At 44.9% G+C, this 21,536-nt stretch overlaps 1 protein-coding gene across 2 annotated transcripts in view; it reads right to left on the bottom strand.

The window, feature by feature from the left end:
* Positions 1 to 294: 294 nt before the first annotated feature.
* Positions 295 to 21,536, bottom strand: part of LOC131699014 (signal peptide peptidase-like 3) — a 27,140-nt gene continuing 5,898 nt past the window's right edge. Inside the window, exons 2-11 of one of the 2 annotated variants that reach the window (XM_058994274.1) lie at positions 13,374 to 13,451; positions 10,249 to 10,340; positions 9,374 to 9,511; positions 8,510 to 8,588; positions 7,730 to 7,842; positions 4,270 to 4,376; positions 3,550 to 3,713; positions 3,040 to 3,230; positions 2,524 to 2,633; positions 295 to 765 (exon numbers count right to left, since the gene is read on the bottom strand). In XM_058994274.1, coding sequence (XP_058850257.1) covers positions 694 to 765; positions 2,524 to 2,633; positions 3,040 to 3,230; positions 3,550 to 3,713; positions 4,270 to 4,376; positions 7,730 to 7,842; positions 8,510 to 8,588; positions 9,374 to 9,511; positions 10,249 to 10,340; positions 13,374 to 13,451 — 1,144 coding nt within the window. In that variant the 3' untranslated portion in view covers positions 295 to 693. The remainder of the gene's footprint in view (positions 766 to 2,523; positions 2,634 to 3,039; positions 3,231 to 3,549; positions 3,714 to 4,269; positions 4,377 to 7,729; positions 7,843 to 8,509; positions 8,589 to 9,373; positions 9,512 to 10,248; positions 10,341 to 13,373; positions 13,452 to 21,536) is intronic. The other variant, XM_058994275.1, reaches the window with a different exon arrangement.

Raw genomic sequence — 21,536 nt, 5'->3', positions numbered from 1 at the left:
CACACCACCTATGGTTTCACGTCAACACAACACTAGGTGGCAAGGGAATTTGAAACGCAGTATCCATACCACAACAGAACCCACTCGTCACAGTTGGGGGGGACAGGGGACGACACAAGTCAACACACGCAACAGGAAATCTCCATTAAAATCAAAGAGCGAGAGAGAGAGAGAGAGAGAGCTATAGACAAGACTAGATTCTGGTCCCCTTTTTCCTTCTTCATTTATCTTTGACAGTCCAGCAGCTAAATGTTCACCACTTTAAATCTGCCTTTCCCCCCCCTTTCAAAAAAAGAAAGAAAATGTAACAATAACAGCAATAACAATAACAATAATAATTATAAAGGTGGTGGTGGTCTGCAGTGTGAAGTTTCCATGGCTGGGCTCGGACACCATGGCTAGTCCAGAGAGTGGGAATGGGGTTTGTTTGTAAACCGCACAGGGATTGAGTTCCTTAACAAGAAAACGGAATGGAATAAAACCGCCCACAGGGTCCTCTTTCCTTCCTTCCTTCCTTGTCTTTCCTTCTCGTCGTCGTAAAAGTAATTCCTATTTCTTTAATGCCTTAAAAAAAAGCACCGGTTTGGGCGAGATGAGAAAACAAAACCACAAGACACAAACCCTTGGGCACCCAGTAGCTTCTCTGCACCAGTCCATGCACACGCTGGCTGGCTCGCGGGCCACGGGGCCCCATCATACCTCCAGGAAGCGAGAGCTGCCCGCCTTGGAGTGGAAGGGCTCCGACCACATGCGCCGCAAGTCCCCCTGTCGAGAGAACACACACAGGTTAGAGCACAGAACACACAGGTTAGAGCAGAGAACACACAGGCTAGAGCAGAGAACACACACAGAGAGGCTAGAGCAGAGAACACACAGGCTACAGCAGAGACACACACAGGCTAGAGCAGAGAACACACACACAGAGAGGCTAGAGCAGAGAACACACACAGAGAGGCTAGAGCAGAGACACACACAAGCTAGAGCAGAGACAGACACACACACACACACACTGTCGAGAGATTTCCATTACATAGGAGTAGATGTTAAAACTTCATGCTGATTTGAACTCAACTACGACATAGCTTTACAGTAAACTAATGTGATCCATCTGCATCTCCAGCCATTTGCGTTTCTTTCCATCCAATGATGTAGATATCCTTCTGCCTGGTGGTGATCACTGAAGTGTAATACTGGCTCCAGGGATCAGCTTATTTTGCCTCCCCAGCGCATCAGCACACACAACGGCTGCGATGCTGGCTCCAGGGATCAACCACAGTGCGGTCTCCCCAGCTCATCAGCATGACAACCGTCTGGATTGAGCTAAGTAGGGTACATCTCTGGGGTCTTCAAGTGGGCACCGTCCATCCTCGGTGTTTCATCTTACACGGCTTTCTTTGCCGCCCACTTTCTTCCAGTTTTCAACACAGGTGCTGCCTCCCTTGCGCATTCGTCGCATGACTCTACCATGACCTTGGCGCACAAACTCCTCGGTTGGAGCGGAGACTGGTAGCTGCAGTATTCCTTTACCATAAAGTCCGACTCTGCTGAGACAGCGTGGAACTCCCAACCATTTCCTGACATATGAACTGATTAAAGCTTCCGGCTACTGTTGTAGTCATGGTTGTCATGTCATCCATGTATGCTCGAATTGGTGGCAGTCGCATTCCAGAAGCCAAGCTCTCTCCTCCCACTACCCATTTTGATGCCCTAATGATTACTTCCATTGCCATGGTAAAAGCCAGTGGAGAAATGGTGCATCCTGCCATTATAACAATTTCTAGACATTGCCATGTAGTGCTGAATTCTGAATTTGAAAAACAAAATTGCAAATCTCCAAAGTAGGCTTTCACTAAATTTGTTAGAAGTAGTTCATGTGGCACTGAACCATATGCATTAGCCAAATCCAGGAATGTCACATGGAGCTCCTTCCTCTCCTTTTTAGCTGATTGAATTTGTTGCCAGATCACATTGATGTGTTCTAAGCATCCTGGGGAACCTGGAATGCCCGCTTTTTGTATTGAAGTGTCAATGAAGCAGTTCTTTAATAGGTAAGTTGACAATCTCTGAGCAATAATGCTGAAGAAAATCTTGCCTTCTACGTTTAATAGGGAAACAGGGTGAAACTGACTGATGCTTGTAGAATCTTTTTCTTTAGGTATAAAAGACTCCAACTGCTCGGCACCATGCTCTTGGTACAACCTGTTTTTCCCACGCCACTTTCGTCACGTTCCACAGGATTCGTAGAACTCCTGAAGCACTCTTGTACACTGTACAGAACTCCATTAGGCCCTGGAGATGATGAAGCCCTTGCTTTTTTCACAGCTTGCTCTACTTCTTTCCACTTGGGTGGAGGGTCAGAGGTTAGAGACACACACAGGTCAGGAGCAGCCAACAAAGTTGATGAGTTTACATAAAAATGTCATTAAACCTATACAGGGACAATTAAATGAATAGATTATTGTCATTATCACTGTTCTTGTTGCTGGAGGTTTTGCTCCTGCGTGACTCAGTGCGTGTGCTCACCTTCAGGTAGGCCATGGTCAGCAGAGGCAGCAGGGTGAAGGGAACGAGGTACAGGAGAGCAGGCTGAGCCGCGCGGTGAATCCGGGAGGCAACCGTCGCCGTCAGCAGACCTGCAGAGACAGAGAGTCAGGCCACAGGAGCACCTCTCCAACCACAGCATCCTCCATGCAAGGAAGAGGAGGGGTGATACACATCTCGATTACAACACAATGCACTGCGACAAACTTGCAGTCCACAAAACGGTTCCAGCAATGTTAAACAGGCATGCGTGATTCATGCTTGGCGTGAATATATTTCTCTCTCACCCCCCCCTCCCCAAATCTCATTTAACAAAATAGTCCATCATAAATGATCACTTGCTGTCATCACACGTTACACAAAGATGGTTTTTGTAACTCATCGTATTTCGTAACGTGACCGTAGTGCATCATCACATCCACCCACTGAAAAGCAGTGAGCTTTCTAAAAAGGGTTTATTTGACAATAAAATCGTACAAAAGGGGCCTTCCTGCTTACCCACGAAGTATCCGATGAGCGTGCAGTGGAAGTAGGAGACCTTGTTCATGCGCCCCGGGGTGTTGGGGGTGCCGGGCGCCTCCCCGTTGGCCTGCTTCTTGTAGTTGTCGTAACGCAGCACGAAGCAGAGCAGCAGCCCCGGCATCACAATGTCTCCGATCCCCAGCATGGAGAAGTGGCTTCCACTGGAGCTGTGGAAAATAGAAGGTGAGCCATCCCCGTCACAAACAAAGGAAACAAAAAAGTGAGTGAGCGTCTGAGCGCACCAACACAAATGGTTAGTTTTAAAATTTAAAAAACGTAAAACCTGTGTCAAATAAACACCTGCATTTAATGTATTAAACTGCTGATGCAGACAGAAGGAAAAAAAAAAAACACACACCCCACACATGCACTGAACACAAAAGACCATTTCATTTTCCAATGTCCGATTTCATATAGGGAAATGCACTTTAAAACTATTTCTAGGAGTTGCTGTAAACAGTTAAAAGGAACCCCCTGCCCCCTTACCTAGGGAAGACTAGCTTGCCAGGCAGCGATAGCCGCGGGATGTCCCGGCCCACGTTGGGGCCCAGGTGCAGTTTTCGGGACAGCACGTCCAGGGGGTTGTCTGCAGGCTGCGTGGCCACTTTCACCATCACGTTGCTGCTGAAGATGTAGGCTGAGAAGAAGACCTGCAGGGAGGAAACGGTCGAGAGTTCAGGCTGGTTCACACTTCAGACTCCGATAGAGTCGAGGGTCTCTGTCCATGCGACAGGTCCGAATTACGTCATCCACACTCGTGTCTCTCTTGCAAAGTCGTACAGCCTTTTCTCATGCGTCTGCGACCTCAAAATCGCACGGGGTCGGATGATGAAAAATGTCAACGTTCGCTGCAAGGTCGTAAGCTTTGAGGAACTTTCAATAGAGGTTTGTAAACATCCACATTTATATAAACCCTCACTTAAAGAATATAGAGATGCCCAAATAATAGAAACAGCGTTGGTGTGTATTATTCAAGGGATGTACAAGGGATACAAACTCGGCACATCTCCTAAAACGTAAATTTTTCCCAATTCTGCCAATTAAGTCAAAAGGGCTGCGACACGACGCGTCCTTCGTACAGCAGCTTGTGAAGCTGCACAGGTTTTATTGCGGTCTGCGCCCGATGTATCGCATTCATCTGCGACAGACGTATGAACCAGCCCTTAGAGAGGAGACGAATGAACCAGCCCTAACGCAGGGACTCACCCAGAACACATCGTAGATCAGCAGGCCGGACAGCAACAAGCAGGAGACCTTCAGGCTTGGCAGCCGGACGAAGGCGATCATGGCGACACACAGGCCCATGGCCAGAGCTGGGGAGAAGCACACAGAGAGATGAACGCATCACAGCAGCTCACCTAACTGCTGAAACAAAGCATTGGGATTTTCAACACCGTTAACAAAAACTACAGTGGTTTTTTTTTGTTTTACCTGATTTTTTTGGGATCAATCTAAATATAAAAACTACAGAAAATAAGTTAAAAACAGCTACTTTTAACATCAAGGCACGAAGGCGGTCTCTAAATCGGAGTTCAGATATAATTTTATATTGCCGTTCTAAACGAACTCAATCCTCGTCCACATGGTTCTGTATATGAATGGTCTAGGAATCAGGCAGACAAGATTATGAAGGGATTGGACCCGGTAAATCGCACTCAATTCAAAGGTTTACAGAGGTTTTTAAAAATAAACAATGTTGATATGAACTGAAAACAGCCAAGTGATTAATCCTTGCGCTGCGCAAACCTACACGGCCAGTCTAGTTCTGCAGAACGAGAGGCTGGCTATGATGCTGTAGCTCTTCAGATACAAAGTCCCATTACCAATCCATTCCCTAGACAGCTTTGCGTTACTGTGCAGCTACACAGCCACTTCGACCAGAGGCCAGCTGTTAGTAACAGGGCAGATCAGGGATGCTCTCCGTGTCTGTGGCATGTGAACCAGCACTGACCTGGGTGTATTAACGTTTAGCCTGTGTGCTAGCGAGGAGGGATAAGCAGCTACTCCCTTCATCTGTATGTAATCTCTTCAGAGATTAACAGAGGGTGGGATCAAACGACTGATTTGTACTCCTGCTCTAGAAATGCCCAGTGCGGTCAAGAGATCTCTGCACACAATTCAGCACAACCGCTCCCAATCGTACCCGATCAAAGCACTTTGAGGGTCGCATTACACATGGGTGCATGTCATGTTCGATGCTATAAAAACACAAAAGGAAGCGGAAGATAAATCATGTAATCCAGCCACCCACCTGGTCTAGATTACATAGAAAAGGAATTGGATAAAACACTGGATACCCATCTGATGAAAGAACGGAAGCCCATTGCAAATTTGGCAGTTCCAGCAGCGATTTATTTTAAAAAGGCCTGTGCTTTGGGTAAGGCTATCAGTACTAGTTCCTGTATAGAAAATCATCATTGTTTTTAATATCAAGTTTCTTCATATCTAAAAAGAGAACTTGGTTATTTATGCATACTTTTAACAACTACAGCACAGGCATCTAGAAATCAAGAGGGAATCTTCTACAGAAATAACTAAGGAGTCTTTCTAAATTAATATGAAGAGACATGAGCCAGAGCTGTAACTCTCTGTTCAGGGAATATCAGAAGAATTATTCATGAGCAGCTAGGGTTTAGCGCACCAGAGTGATGCATAATTACACATGGGATGGAGAGAGAGAGAGAGAGAGAGAGAGAGAGAGAGAGAGAGAGAGAGAGAGAGAGAGAGAGAGAGAGAGAGAGAGAGAGAGAGAGACACGAGCCTTTAATAGCTTAGCCAATCGGGTGTCACTGACCTACATTCACAGTACTCAAAATGAGAATCCAATTTAAAAGCAATCTCTTAACAGTCACCATCTGAACACGTTTTATTATACGAGACACGTCATCGAACTCGAGAATCACAGAATACCGCTGCGTCCTAAAATCTGAAGCCAATTAAAAAAAACAAACCACACATTACAATCTGTATCTTAAATGGTTCCTCGTCTCACTTCATCAGCTACTGTTCTGACAAACAGCAAACAGGCTTAAGAGATTAGATCAAGTTCTAGCAACAGACACCAACTAGCGAGCCCCACGGCAGTATCCCATCATCACCATGCAGCACTCAGGGACTGACTGCTGTATCCCATCATCATCATCATCATCACCATGCAGCACTCAGGGACTGACTGCTGTATCCCATCATCATCATCATCATCACCATGCAGCACTCAGGGACTGACTGCTGTATCCCATCATCATCATCATCATCACCATGCAGCACTCAGGGACTGACTGCTGTATTGCACAGGTGTGGCCCTCAAAGGCCCAAGTAAACAGCCGAGAGCTCCTCAGAGCAGATTACCCGAGTACAATGCTGCTGCGCTTCAAGTCAGTGTGGTGCTTAGCTGCTCACAAAGCCACAGGCTTAGGTTTCGAAGCTAATCTGCTAACATTCTTACCCCGAGCGTGAGCTCGTCACGTTGACAACATCAGCCGGGATTCTTCGAGCCGCTTACCCGCCTATATTTAGACAGGCTGTGACAGGGAGGTTTTATTTACACCTCTAATTTCGGTCAACCCTGCTGGAGCCCACAAACAAACAGCCGGCTATGCCACACAAACGGGAGCTGGCCTGGATTGTAACGTTTCCCTGGGACTAATTAATGCTCTCCCATCAGGTCTCCACAGACGATATCTAACGTTCCTATCATCTCTGGCATCACTCGCCAAGAAGCTGTCCAAGGAACTACAGCCCTGCATTTCAAGCAGCCGTATCCTTCATCCGCTTGTGCCTTGTAGAGATTTTTTTTTTTAAGGAGGCAGGCAGGGTGGGTATTATTGGTGCAGGATAGCAAAGCTCAGCAGGTCATACTAGTTATTGAGATCGGAATGCAAATCTCATATGTTGCTATTTAAATAGGAGTTCTATATAAATGCATATACAATCTATTTAATTCTATTAAATATAATGAAATATCGAGGCAGCACTGCATTGATAATTCTGATGAATGGGTTACTGTTGGAGGGGTCCGAGCAGGGAGACCTCCAGTCTATAAATCCACTCCAGTGCAACGCAGAGCAGGCATTTTAATCAGAGAGGGATGGAGAATTTAATCTTTGTCTGTGAAAGTACTTAATGCACCTCTCTCTCTCTCAGGATAAAAGGATATCTCATGAAAATCTCCTCAAAGCATTCTCGTAAAGATGAGGAGATGATATAGGCCGTAGAGAAATGCTTCTACGAAGACTTAAAAAGAACTGAAAAGGAGGGAAATCTACATACCAGTAATGGAAATATCCACACTTACTGTATTAACAAGAAATGTACATAAAACACAAGCTGATGCGGGTTCGAGCTCATGTATATAATGGGGCAGGCTTCATCAGGGACAGGTAAAGAGATAAAAGACTAAATCACAGGGTTACAGGTCTTTTCATAAGAGTGAACCAGTCAGTCACTACACTGATTTCTACATCTCATCACATATACGTATAAAACTGGCCTGGCCGTTGCCACCGTGAATAGCTAAGGTTAGCAGGCTTTGTTATTTCTGGCTCAGTCAGGAAGGGGATGTGCAGGGGTAGGTGTTGCTGACCAACACACCCGCTACCTGCCAGTCCAGCCCAGCCGAGCCCAGCAGGTGGAGACACAGCACCAGGGGAGCTGTGCAGGGCCTTACCGTCCATCAGCAGCCAGTGCCCGGTCAGCACCCAGATGAGGACCAGCATCACAGACAGGGAGAAGGAGAGCAGCTCCGCAGCAGTGAACCTACCACAGCAGCCGAAGGAGATTCTGCAAACACAAGCACACAAACACTCATCTCATTACTGCTGCAGAGCATCCTGCACACCCTGTCTCCACCACACAACCCTCACCAGAGCACAATGATCTCCTTTCTATCCACGACGTGGCAGCATTCTTTAAAAAAAAAAAAAAAAAAACACATGACACTTTTTAAAATAAGCTTATCTAAAATGTCACCTTTTAAAGACTTGCGGAAAGTTCCTCCCCCACCCCCCCTCAAAAGTCCAGCAGCGTTGTTGCATTTCCAAAACAAAAAAAACACAAGAGATTTTCCTGTTCTACAGCTATTTAAATCCAGTTCATCTGAAAACCAAAACTGTTTTAGGAGCACGGATGTGGAAACAAGGCTTGAGTCACCACTGATCTGCAGCCAGCCCTGGGGCTAGTTTGAGTGTTTGAAGGAATTGGAATTTATATTTTGCTTGTTCAACTGCTTTCATTCGAAGCCAATTTAATTGACTAACAATGAATTAAATTTTTGAAATTAGTTGCCACTTGTGAGAAGCTCATTTTAAACAGAATACTGCGAATTGTAATTGTGATCAATGATGTGCTGAAACTGATTAAAAGGGAACAGGTTTTAAAAATGAAGTGGAATCAGGAATTGACCGTGGCTCTGACGTGCAGCTCAGCTAGGACAAGGGAGATCTCTTACTTGTTCTGAGGGGAGCAGGGTCTTGTTAGATACTGGCACATCGGTAGGAGCAGGAAGGCAAAGGCTATCGTTGCGAGAACTGCAGGAGGAGAGAAAGGTTGCACTGTTGGAATTACGGTACGTAATACAAAGGTTGTCCTTAAATGACCATTTGCCCACACAGTCTGTCTGCTTTGGGCCGTTGCGGCATTTCTTTGAGGAACAACATTTTATAAAAACAACAGAAAAGCCTTTTATCATCCCTCCTTCGAGATTCAGAAACGGTTTTCCACTAAAACTCTCCCCCACTCCTTATTTCCATCTGTGTGAAGCGCTAGAGGGTGGGAATTGAGAATCTCACAAAGCACACACACAACGGAGAGTCGATCCCCTCAGAGAAACCAGCAGCTCTGAAAGAGCAGAGAGATCTCCTGCTCAGGGGAGACTTCCCACTGATTTATTGTGTCATCTTAGAAATGCATTATTAAATGCAGCTAGACGAGAGGAAATAAATAAATAAATAAATAAATAAATAAATAAATAAAAGCAGCCTCAGTAAAGACATTGTATTGCTCCCCAAGATGATGTTATTAACCGGACAGATCCAATCAGGAATGCCGTGTAGCCATTATCACCGGAGCAAGGATTTGCCAAACCAGTGGTTGAAATAAAAGGTATATCCTTTGTTCAAAATCGTGCATTAAAAAAACAAAAAAAAAAAAACAGGGTGATTAGAACCACATCAACGCACCAGATCATGGATGTGCTAAACTTACTTTCTAAAATCACCCTGTATATTAATGTAAAAAACGATGTTTTATTTGTTAATCTACCTCCATTTCAAACCACTACGGGAATAATGCCAGAGTAAAGCTGCGAGCGTACCTGCCGTGCAGATCGTGAAGACCACCTGTACGGAGTCGAAGAAAAAGAACATGACGAGCAGGGAGACGGAGGCTCCGATGGGCAGGAACAGCGCCTGGGTCGAGTCGATAGTCTGAATACCTGGAACACAACACACCGCTGGGGATGAGAATCAAAAGCCATTTTAAAGCCAAATCAGGGGAGAAAAAATAAACACTAAAACGCATCTCTTCATTTTAGTGCCAGTCTATGGGTCCCGTTTGAGACTAGCGGCACAGCTCTCCCTAAAGGGATGCTCAGAACAGAGAGGGGATGACGGGGCTGTGCGCGATGAAATCGCTTTGTAGCCGCCGGCACTGCAGCTGACAAAGTCACACTGAGTAACTGAAGAGCTCTTTAGTGCTCCTCCAGGCAGGTAGAGCAGGAGAGCTCTTCTGGAAGTCCTGCAGGAGCACAGCGGAGCGAGGGAGCAGGCCCTGCCGCTCTTCCAGAAGAGGCATCCGAGATGTAGGAAGGGCTGGCTCCATTTCCAATTCCTTTAACAGGAATGGGGAAGTTAAAATCGATGGAATTGGAACGGACATGTTAGAGACTTGTGATTGTTCAACAGCTTTCATTTGACAGCGACTTCGGCTTAAGTGACGTGTTGCCACTGTGAGAAGCTCATTTTAACAGAATGCTGCCGATTGCAATTGTGATCAATGACGGAATTGATTTTAAAAAGGAAGTGGAATTGAAAGACAGGAATTGACCCCCACCCTGTATGTAGGGCTCTGGTTATTTTATTGGGTTTAAATGCCCACCGCTTTGGAATGGTTTCACTTGTTCAGAACGGGGGTGTGTATCTAACAGTGGTAACGGCTCTCAAGGACTGGACTCTACTTCACAACACTCACTGTTGTTGCTGGCGTTGGCATTAAACGTTCCCTGCGACATGACATTCCCATCCTTGTCCTTGTCCTGGTTCTCCAAGTCCATGTTTAAGGACCTGCAGAGGGGTAAAGGGAAGAGAAACAGGATTGAGCTCCTAATCTGCACAGTCCCACACAACCGCCTTCCACAGGCGAGCAATCCTCACGACAGGCACAACACAAGTTCATTTCATTAGAAATATTGATTGGCGAAAACACCCAGGACAAAAATCAACAATTAAACAAAAAGACGAGACAACACTGGGCACACAGATTCCCAACACATTCATGATAGTCATCCACTCCACTAACATTTTTAGAACTGCAGATTTGGCACACACGCACACTCACACACACACACGTGTCCAGGGCAGCTTCTAGTCCAGGTGCAGCCCCCCCTTTAGTATCACACGGTCAGTCTATGAACCACAGCTAATTGCTGAGCACTTTATACAATCTGACCTTGGCACACTGAAAACCCAGAGACTGCGTGAACAAACACACACTTTAGTAGCAGCACATTCCAGACGAACCCCTTGGGTGCTTGATATTTCTAGATTTAATCTAAAAGCCCAAATGCACTAAAATTCAATCCTGCTGCTTGATCTCGCTGCTGTAAAGTTCAGGAAAAGGCCTGTGTGGTGCGGGACTTCTTAAATAAACAATAAAATAAAATAGACTATAGTAGTGATTAGAAAGTACGTTTCCCACATCAACACACCATATCACCGATGTGAAACTTACTTTCTAAATAAATAAACCAAGAACATGCTGCAATTTGGAAAGTGGATTCCCAGCGACTGCTTTCCTCACCCCTCGTTTAACTAGGATTTTTTTTAGCCACAAGATCGATGGTTTTCGCAATACTGGAATAGCTGAAGTGACTATGTAACAACGGGAGTCAGGATTTGAATTTCCAAAAGGCTAGTAAACATGAAGATAGGCATTCTATGTTTATTATTGAACAGAGATTGTAGGTCCTACCAAAGTTTATCATACAGTGTGTTGTATGTGCTCCATGCGCTCCATGCGCTGCCATTCCTGGCAGTGTCGCGCGAGCTGTTCAGTGTGTTGATATGTAAATAAATCCTGTTCGCCTGCAGGGGGCGTATCAACTTCACCATCCGTCTCGATCTCCTACCTGTCACTCGGCAGCGAATGGAAATAAGACTCCTAGTGCATAGCACTTATACGCATTCCAGGTTTTAAAATGAGCCCGATTAGCCCCAGTGTATAGGTAACAAGTGCTAGGTGTGTCTTAAATGCTTAGTAAAACCAGGAATGGATCAAACTGCTATGCAATGGGAGCCTTATTTCCATCCCTGCACCCACACGGCTACTCTGTCACAAGCATTAATACCCAGTATCTTTCCAAGCAAGGGATTTAGGGGAGCTCCCCAATACAAGCTGAATCTCAAAACAATAATTGAGTGAATATAGTAATTGTTACAGCTGTGTATAATGGTATTTAAAACAGGATTCATTTATCAGACTTTTTAGATCTCCGCCCTGACTCTGGTCCCACCGCAGTCCGACACGTGATGGATTACTATAATAAAAATAAACAGATACCAACAATGTGGCTTACTAGATACAACAGAAAGGGGCTGGCGTGCTTACTTTGTTTGTGTAGTGGGAGGTTGCAAAACTAACCACATACCACACCAACTACGAAACTACCTACCACATCATACTGCACGCTGGGTTACCACACAATGAAAAGCATAAATAAACAAACAGGTAAACTCGTATCTCTAGGCGATCCTTTAAGGTATACAGGTCTACAGCCAGCCCCTGCATTGTTCCTTTTTGCAGGGTCCCAATCACAAGACAAGCGGTGCATCACCGGGTGTGGGGGGGGGGGGGGGTTCATTTCTGTAACTATTCAAACTGACACCGGCAAAATTCTACAAGCTCTACAAAACAAGCTATAGAAGCAACACCCAGTCAACACTACTGGGGTTATACCTGCCTTTGAGCGTCAAACTGACTGCACCCCCTCCCAGAGTTAAAGCACTTAAAACACTTTCTACAGGGAAAACATTTCAAAAAGGGATAAACCCAGCAAGACCATTTAGTGCAGTTGTGCCTAGAATTCAGACTGAGCCAACCCAGGAGGAGACTGCGAGCCAGCGACACACACTGAGCATCTGTATTCACAGGGAACCACAGGGACTGCGGGGGGACTCGTTTGTTGGGAGCCGATCAAAGTTTGTTCAGTGTTTTTTCAGCTGCTTTGGGAGAAAAGCATCAATTATAAAACATTCCCGCAGTATACCAGCTCTGTCCAAGCCTCTGAAATGAGCAGTTTTGGAGATGGACTGGGTTAAACACAGATTACAGCTTTTTGCGAGCGACTATTTAAAAAATGCTAAATTTAAAACTAATTCTACCGTGCGATGCCCGTACGAGTGCTAGTTCTGGATAAAAACAACACTCCGGAATGAGAAGACGTGCTTTTAATACGGTTTCTGCTTCTTTCTTGAAAACGTCTGCCTTTGGTTTCCGACACCTCCCTACCGCCCCTGTGTTTGGGTACTAAAGCTTCTTTCAAGCATGCTTCAGCCCCTTCCAAGCTTGTTTCCATCTGCTACTGAATCATTTTAAAATCAGGTGTGCTTATTGTCGACGTCACCGGGCCGAGATCGAACCAGCCTCAGCTGGGAATTCAAAAAACTGAGGAGCCGTGAACATGCCAGAGGAGCAAGCAGATAGTTTCCAAAGTTCAGCAACCATTGGAAGACTGCACAAGCAGCATTGTTTATTTCTGCACAAGGTGCACCTTTATTTAAGGTTTGTTTCCTTGGTTTATTGGGAACAGAACAGATCCCACGGCTACAGCCCGGCTTCGTGGTGTCGATGGAGGCGAAGCCTTGTTGGAGTAAGACTTCCAAGTCTGTGCTGCAAACTGGCTCAGAGGAAAGACACACACACACACCCACACCCACAGGGGGAAACAAGAAGAGTCCAAAAAGATGGAGCTAACGTAACATCTGAAGATCTTCTGTAAAACCCCACCAGAGCCGGCTCCCCTACAGCAGCGTCAAGCTGCATTAGTCTCAAGCAGAAGCAGGAGTGTTGGCGAGAGCGCAGAGAGGGGAGAGTCTTACCTAAAGCTGCCGTAGACTATGAGGAGAATGGAGATGAGGAAGGTGGAGACCTGGCTGGAGTCTACCAGGGAATACGCCCTGCAGAGAGACAGGAGAAAAGAGATATACAAGTTAATACATGCAGTGAGTACAGTATCATGTTACAGGCGCACCCGTCAACGAAATAGTAAATCATAAAACAGTCAAGAAATCCTGTGCAAATGCCCATTTGTTACGGTAAAATCCCCTGAATATGAAAATGTCTGTGGGGTCTGTTCAAATGATCCTAACGCTTTCAGCACTTTACAAAGAGAGAACCATAGGATTACTAATTATACCAAAAAAGAATTCACTGATAATACTGTAGCTATCCATGTTAGTTTATTTAAGTAGGTGTGCACAGGTCTGCAGTGTTGAAGGAATTAACACTGCCACACTAAACACATGCAAAACGCTTTCCTCCATATTTCTATCCAGTGTTAACAAGCAGGTCAGTGTTACCAAGCAGAAGTGGATCTGTGATGGTTTTAGATCACAATAGGTTTTTTTTTTTATCATTTAGCGATTCACGATCGTCAGAAGCTGGTCACACCTCAAAGCCTGCACCTTTACAGAGGGCAGGCCATAGTGCACGACAGGGGAGCAGGGCTTAACTGCAAGCCAAACGCCTCTATTACAGCAGCCTGGAACAATGCAAATGCACAGGCTTCTAATGAAGGGTGATGGCTCTTTCATTGTAGGCCAGGAAGATGAAGAAAATGATTCCAATAACTAAAGTTTACAGCCAGAATGTACTACAAATAGCTATGGATTTGTCTGTGTCCCAGACTTATCCACTGTAGATCCCAAGGTTATTCTTGAAAAATTGTTTCTGCAGAAGAGCCTGCTTGACCTTTTATTTCAGGACAAGGCATGTTTTCTTAGGGCTGTAGCGGCTGAAGGAATCCCAGCTAATTCTATTTCGAACCCTGCCCCGATGCTCCCAGGATGCCTTGCATCAGCCACTGGGAAGGCCAATTCCCATACCCAATCTGCCTCACACAGCTTTAAACACATTTCAGAATTATAAACCTCAGCAACTCCGATCTTCACTTAGCCAGATAGATCCTGGAATTCCTCTCGGTCACAGAGCAGCTTTGAGCCAGGGATAAGAAGGCAAAGACTGGCTTAAAATAAACATGAAGTAGCTGGGAATTCGAGGACACACAGCTTTGCTTTCTGGCACAGGCCAAGGTGAAGACATGCATACTTCAGGACATTGCAGCTGTTGAATCACTGTGGTTTTAAAAAAACAAATCAAAACGGGACAGGATTGCTGTGCTGTCCAAAATTACTAAATCATCTTCAGGGAGAACTTCCTTAGACTATTTTACCAGAGCCTACAAAAAAAGGAGAGTGAATAACAGGCCTGCATTGCACAATGTTAGAGAATAGGAAAATGAAATGGCACCATGCTTCTCTTTATTTTGGACAGCTTGCGCACTTCCCTCGAGAGGGGAAGGGGACTAGCATGCGAAACCACAGCTGACTGTGCAGATCAGAGAAGCCAGCAGCACTCTGAGAACAGCCTGGTTACTCCCTGCCCCTGCTTCAGGGTGCACAGCGGGAGCGCAAGAAGATTTCTTAAGAAACAATCCTTTCATGCAGCAGGCAAACAAGTCTAATGTAATTTGAAGCTATAATTAAATTAAGTCAATAGTCTCATATGAATTTACAGAGTAGTGAATCTGAAATTGGAAAATTAGGATCTTGCATTCATGTTTTGTTAAACTTGTCTAGAAGTATGTGCATTTTACATTTGTATTTAAAATGTTTGGATTTTGTTTTGCTGTTTGAATATGGTATTCGATTGTTTTAATCAACTAATGTAATTTATTTTAAAAAAAAAGTTGAATCAGTTAGTGCATTGGTTGATTGTAAGCCATTGTAATCGAATACCATATATAATTTTTTTTATTTTTTTTTTAAATCAAAACTCAAAGTCTACTTTATCAAAAACGTTACAAGTGACAGTGAACGATAAAAACCACCGATCAGCACAAGAAGCTTACGCGTTTACCCTATTGGTCGTAGATTTCCATCCCGAGTTGCATTTCACTGTAGTTGCTGCCGTTTCCAGGGAGTTCTGTGCAAACAGAGAGCAGCAGTCACACAGTCCTACCAGGAACCGGGGTTTACAGTATTAGTCACTGGAGTGAAACTCCTAGGAGAATGAGCTCTCTAACCCTGCAGCTGTGCAGACCCAGACAGGATTAAATAAAATACCCTGCATTCACCAAAATCTATTTTTAGACATTTTATTATTAGAGCAGGAGGCCCTGGTAATGACCCAGCCCAGAATCTGAAAGTGCAGCACAGACTCCCGGTTAATAACGGCTTCCAGCCTCTTTCCAAAATGACGGCTTTTACTGTTGAACGTACACACCCCTCTCGGGTAAAACGAGTCACCCTAAACCAGCAACTAAAACCCTTTTGGACTTGTACCTAAAATTACACCCTTTAGGATTTTTGGATGCCCCATTTGTTTTTAGGGAATAATGGAATTATGAAGCCAAGTTTGAATGTTACAAGTACCATAGTAGCAGTAAATTATATCAAATATAGAAGAGAGGTTTGTATTTTAAAACTAACTATGCAGAGAAACCTAGCAAACGATATTTTAAAAATACCTAGTAATAAAATTGAACGAATACAGAGAATCAAAAACATGTTGGGATGGCATATACCTTTCAGAAAATTTCTGGGTTTGGGAAAACATATTGACTTCTTCTGTGACAGAAAATCCCCCGATTGAAAAGGGAAGAGCAACTCAAAATGGCAGGAGGAAACAGAAGTCAGCTTTGCAACAGATTTAAAAAAAAAAAAAAAAAAAAAAAAGACTGGCCAAGAACACCACTAACTGGCATGGGACTTCAGAAATGACTTGAGCTGCCCAGTTTAATACTCTCCTGCCAGGACCTCATTTGCACTGAATCCTCCTCAACTACCCTTCTACACAAACGGAGGTATTTCACTGCCAAGCCCAAATTGTTTCCATATTTGTATTCAAAACATCATGGGGGCAATCAGGGTGGGTGAAGACAAGTATTAGGAGAATCAGGAATTCCCAGTGTGAATAAAACTGTGTTAAATACAAAAATAAAGAAGAAAAAACACAGATGTAGAAACTGCAAGGTTGCTGCATGGTTCAAAAGTAATGGAATATTTGTATCATGGCAGTGTGTTCTGTAGAAAACATCTCAACTAAATTTATGGGAGAATGAAAATACATTTCAAAATGCTGCCTAAAAACAGCTCTTGCCTAAAACAACAGACTACCTCAGTGTTTTGTTTTTGCTCCCTGGCTGAAGCAGGAGTTTGCTGCGGTTTGTCCTCTGGAAGCACAGCCTGCCCTTGGTGACCCCGGCAATGCTGTCTGCATGTACGGATCCCAGCTCTGCCGACAGCTCAGTCCGACGGGTCGCAGATTTCCCTTCTCTTTCCACAGCAACTGCTGTTTGCTCCCGCTGGCACGTGCTGTGGAAGGGCCTTGGACAGACCAGCCTTTATACAGCAAAGAGGGGAGACTGCCTGCCTGCCTGCCTGCCTGCACAGATGTGGGACTGCAGAGCTCAGACATTCATGCAGCTTTCAAAATCCACACGTGGGACGCTATACCAGTACAGTGCGGAGCTCGGCTCAGTAACACCAAGGGACAAGACCTGGCACGTGAGCAGCTTCACTGGTGATCACTATGGGAGAAGGTACTGTGAAGAGGCAGCAGCAGCAGCAGCAGTAACAGTAGGAGCAGAAATATTTGGTTTGCTGTCAGGAGGTAGCACTAGTTTTAACTGGTTTTTCTCTGCTAGTTTTGCGCAGTATCAGCCCCTCCTCAATTCATAGAAAACAATATACATATGGCTGCTGTTCTGGAGTGCTGCAGATGAAAACAGTTCAATAAAACCATATTGCTCTGCTATAAACCTGAAGGAACGGTTTCCTTAAAAACACTCTGCGCTTGTGTGTGCAGCAAGAGAAGCCGCAGGACTTTCATTTGGAAACAAATCAAAAACAGAAACTGAACAGGTGGTTCTAAACAAAGCAAGCGTTATTGTAACAACGTACAGTAACCGGTAAAGGACTCTATTTACATTTGGTTTAAAAAAAAAAATAAATAGAACATGCAGTTAATTAAACGTTTATTTAAAAAGGAGGACAAACAAACATTTTGTCAACAAGCCAAACTCAACAACTGAACACATGCTTTATCACAGCCTGTCTGTACAGTATGTAGAATTTGGTTGACTGTACACCCTCAGGCTCTGCCCTTTCTTGTGTTTATCATACATCAGATGTTTAAGCTGAAAACATTACAGCATCACTGTAATGTGAAGGGCCGTTTATTCTCCGCCCCTGTATCACAAGGTGCAAAGTGCAGGAAACCACAGGGACCTAAGAAAGCCAATGATTATCAGTACAGCAGTGAGTAGCAACACGCAGTGTCAAAGCAAAGCAGACCTTGCTATCTGGAAACTGCATTTGTTCTACTGAAACGCCTCTAGCTGATAATGTCCCTCTCATTAACCCCACTTCAAATCACATTACTTTGCACAGCCAGACAACTCCACACTGCAGAGGAAAGGCAAAACCTGCTGTCTGCCCACACAGCCTCTAAAACTCAGAATTCATTTTCCAGGAGAAGAGATTAAAATCAGAAATCAAAATAGCTTGAAAACACATGAAACTGGCCTGTGAAGCATGCAAGGGCCGATAAAATAAAATAAGAAAAACAACAGACGCTCAACCCCCAGGTCAATCTCGCAGACGTTAAGCAAAACAAGACCAGGTCAGCCGCTGCTCTTAAGTTTGGGGGGGGGGTTATTAAAAGTGGGAAGTCTCCCGCGAGCCCCCTGCCAGCTGCTCTCTGTTATACTCCCATACACTACAAGCCAGTCCCTTTATTAATATCCAAGCCTGTAATCAACCTCCCTGGACACAGCACACGCTCCACATCTCCATTATCAGAATGATAGGATGGCAGTTAAGACCCCCCCCATCCACAGTAATTAACAAGCACATGAAAAGCCCTGCAGCTGCTCTGGGAATGCGGGAGAGTGGTCAAGAGAAAGAATTTAGTGGAACATCCGTCCAATACCCACGTGCAGAATTGCAGCTCTATTACAACACAACATACTGCACTGTGTTAAAGCTGGATAAATATATGGGATATTTACATACTTCTGTTCCAAAAAAAAAAAAAAAAAAAAACAGAAGAGCCAAGAATGACAGCTTATTTTACGTGCTCTACCATTTAGTAGCGGAATACAATAAAAACAGCCAGCTTATAAAAAAAAAAAAAAAAGTTAAAAGTAGTTCCTGCCCAATAATGCCATCCTGTTGATGATAGACATGCTGGCACAGTTCCAAGCCACAATCATCTAGACCGCTACATAACACAGTTTGCAGAGTCTTCAGAGAAAGAAGGCTTTCCTCTTTTTTTGTAAAATGAAGTCTCATCCTCTGCGCCCCTGCCTGATGCGATGGGAAGATCACTTTCGAAAGTCCTGCCTGGGAAGTCGGTGGCAGCTCCCAGAGAGACGGACCCATGATTGCAGCCCCTGGTTTGAGCTGCTTGTTCCCACATGCCAGAGCAGCAGAGAGCGGAACAATCGCTGACATCACTGCTTCGTGGCCAGACCACTGACTGCACACACTGTGAAAACTGGGTTCACAAACTCTAGTTACTGGAGCAGCCAACAAGAAGTCCATCCCACGGTAATGCGAGGACACACGCACACGCACACACACACACACACACACACACACACTGACCATCTGGAATCAATTACATCCGGCGTGTAACCCTTACACATTGCCAGATAAAAATACAAAAATAGTCCACTCTCGCTCCGTTTGCAAACGAAAGAGAAATGCTGGGAAGACTTGTCTTTCTGGATAGTGCTGGGCTGCGACGGACGATCCCACAGCCTTGGCACAAACCCACTGCACCCCACCCTCACCCTCACCCTCACCCTCACCCTCACCCTCACGGTCCTGACAAGAATAGAACAGGGGAGTCTGCTGCAGATTGAGATTAAACCACAAACAGGCCCTAATCAAACTGAAACAAACCATTAGAAAACACTGAACACACACACACACACACACACACACACGGTTCATCAGCAGCTTCTGTTCACTGTGGTATCAATCCCGTACATTAACGTTTCAAGGGGAGAGTTTGCATTTACTGTAAGCTCAGTGTTCAGTGTGAAAGCGAACAGGGTTGCAGCAGCTTTATGTGATCATGGCCTGCCCTGTAAAACAGCAGGACCTGCAAACTGTCAGTCAGTTTGCAGTCTGTGCCAGCAGCAATCTGTCAATAGCATTAGAGTAAAAGAAAGTAAAGTGCTGTTGCTTTATTCAATATTAGAATTGGTGGGATGTTTAAATGCACAAGTTAAATCAAACAAAACTCCTCCCTTGCGGTCCAATTTTAAAAACAGCAGAAGGACCTTTTTATTGAAAGCAGGCAGAGCTGTCGGAGGGCATGATTTTTCGGTTCTGCAATACTGGAATGTTTTGCAAAACTCTCAAAAGGCACAACTACAACGGACTTCATCTGCATGAAGAAACCAAGGACCGTCTGCTAACTTTACAAAGAGATCCCCACAAATCAACAATTTGAGATCTTTCCAGTCCAGTGTGTGGGGCCTGCTGCCTAATTTAAAAGGACTGAAATGCCTAGTCCCACTGTACACATTACCTTTTCAACAGCCACCAACCAAACGTGTTGAAAGGTCACTGAGCCACAAGACATTTTGATAAGGAAACCAGGAAGTTCACAAAACAAACTGACCTAAAATCAATATCAATATCAACTACCCTTTTGTCACAAGTAATCTGTTAGGATACAGTCTGTCAAACCATAGCCATTTAAAAAGGTCACTTGCACAAAGACAATCTTACTAGACGTGCGTTACACCATTTCCATGTGGCTCAAAGCCAGGGATGATAAAAGGCTGTGGTTTTGATAGCTATCAAGACTTCACATAAAAAGGATTGTTTCCAGCTGGAGCTTTAACACACTAGTGCCCATCTGCATTGAAGTCCAGTCCGAGTCAACACAAGAAGCAACGAGTGGATTGGTTACCACCCCACCCCCGTCTCCCCCAGAGAGCTTTCCGACACAGGAGGAGGATTCTATGGGTAAGAGCTGGGAAAAGCAACCGCCCCCTTCCCCAGCCCATCTGCACCCTTGAAAGTCACACAGAGTCATTGTAGCTGTACAAAGGGCTGCCTGCCAGGAACTGCTGAATGGCCTTTCTCCTAAACAGCGTCCGTAGCCCCTCGCATGCACACTGGCTTTTGTTCCACTGCAAGAAGCTCATGCAGACGCCACCAGCAGTGTAGTACACATAGCAGCAGCAGAGGTCTCTGGTAACTGTGAATCACTACTGGTGCCCCGTGCTGTTAGCTGGGATAACTTGTTTGTTACAGATGTCGTTTCAAGCTGCAAGCTGCTCCCAAATACCTGAGCAGGGCAAGCAGCTTTGTAATCAGCTCGTTATAAAAGCCAGGCCAGTCGGAAAGGAAGGGTCAGGCTCCCCTTAATCTCCACCCCCCCCCCCCCATGCCCAAATAGCACTGTCTTCTAATCAAGGCAAAGCCTTAATCTAGCGAGTGACGCCCAGTAAAGAAACAAAGGAAATCGCCATCCTTTGAACAAGCCACAGGAGCCATATATGGTTAACCATGTACTGTAGTATTTACATTAAGAAAAGAAAGGCACCCAGACCAGGTTTGCATAGGACTACTGGAGTCGGAGAGGCTGCGATTGTGATATGAATGTACAGTGTACAAAGGAAAGCAGCACAGCTTGAAAATAAATGGGTCTACTGTACAGGTTACACAAATGGCTGGTTTTAAAACACTTCTATTAAAACCACAGCCGAACGGACTACGCAAGCACAGAGACAGACCGTCCTCTGAGCTTATTAACAGGCATGCATGCGTTTGTTATTGTCCGTTGTCTGCTGTGCACTGCAGTGGGGGTGGTTTCCAGTCGCTGGATGTTGTTAGCAGTATATTGTTTTTTTTGTAGGTGTAACCTCAGTAAGCCAGGCAAATTGCACGTCTGAACACACACCCAGTCTGGCGAGGGGTACAGCTGTCTTTCCAATCCCTGTGCAGAACCTCAGCCTT

The sequence above is a fragment of the Acipenser ruthenus genome, chromosome 21, assembly GCF_902713425.1.
Source record: "Acipenser ruthenus chromosome 21, fAciRut3.2 maternal haplotype, whole genome shotgun sequence".
Taxonomy (NCBI): domain Eukaryota; kingdom Metazoa; phylum Chordata; class Actinopteri; order Acipenseriformes; family Acipenseridae; genus Acipenser; species Acipenser ruthenus.
Note: the sequence above shows the minus strand (reverse complement) of the source record. Positions and strands in the feature narration are given on the sequence as shown.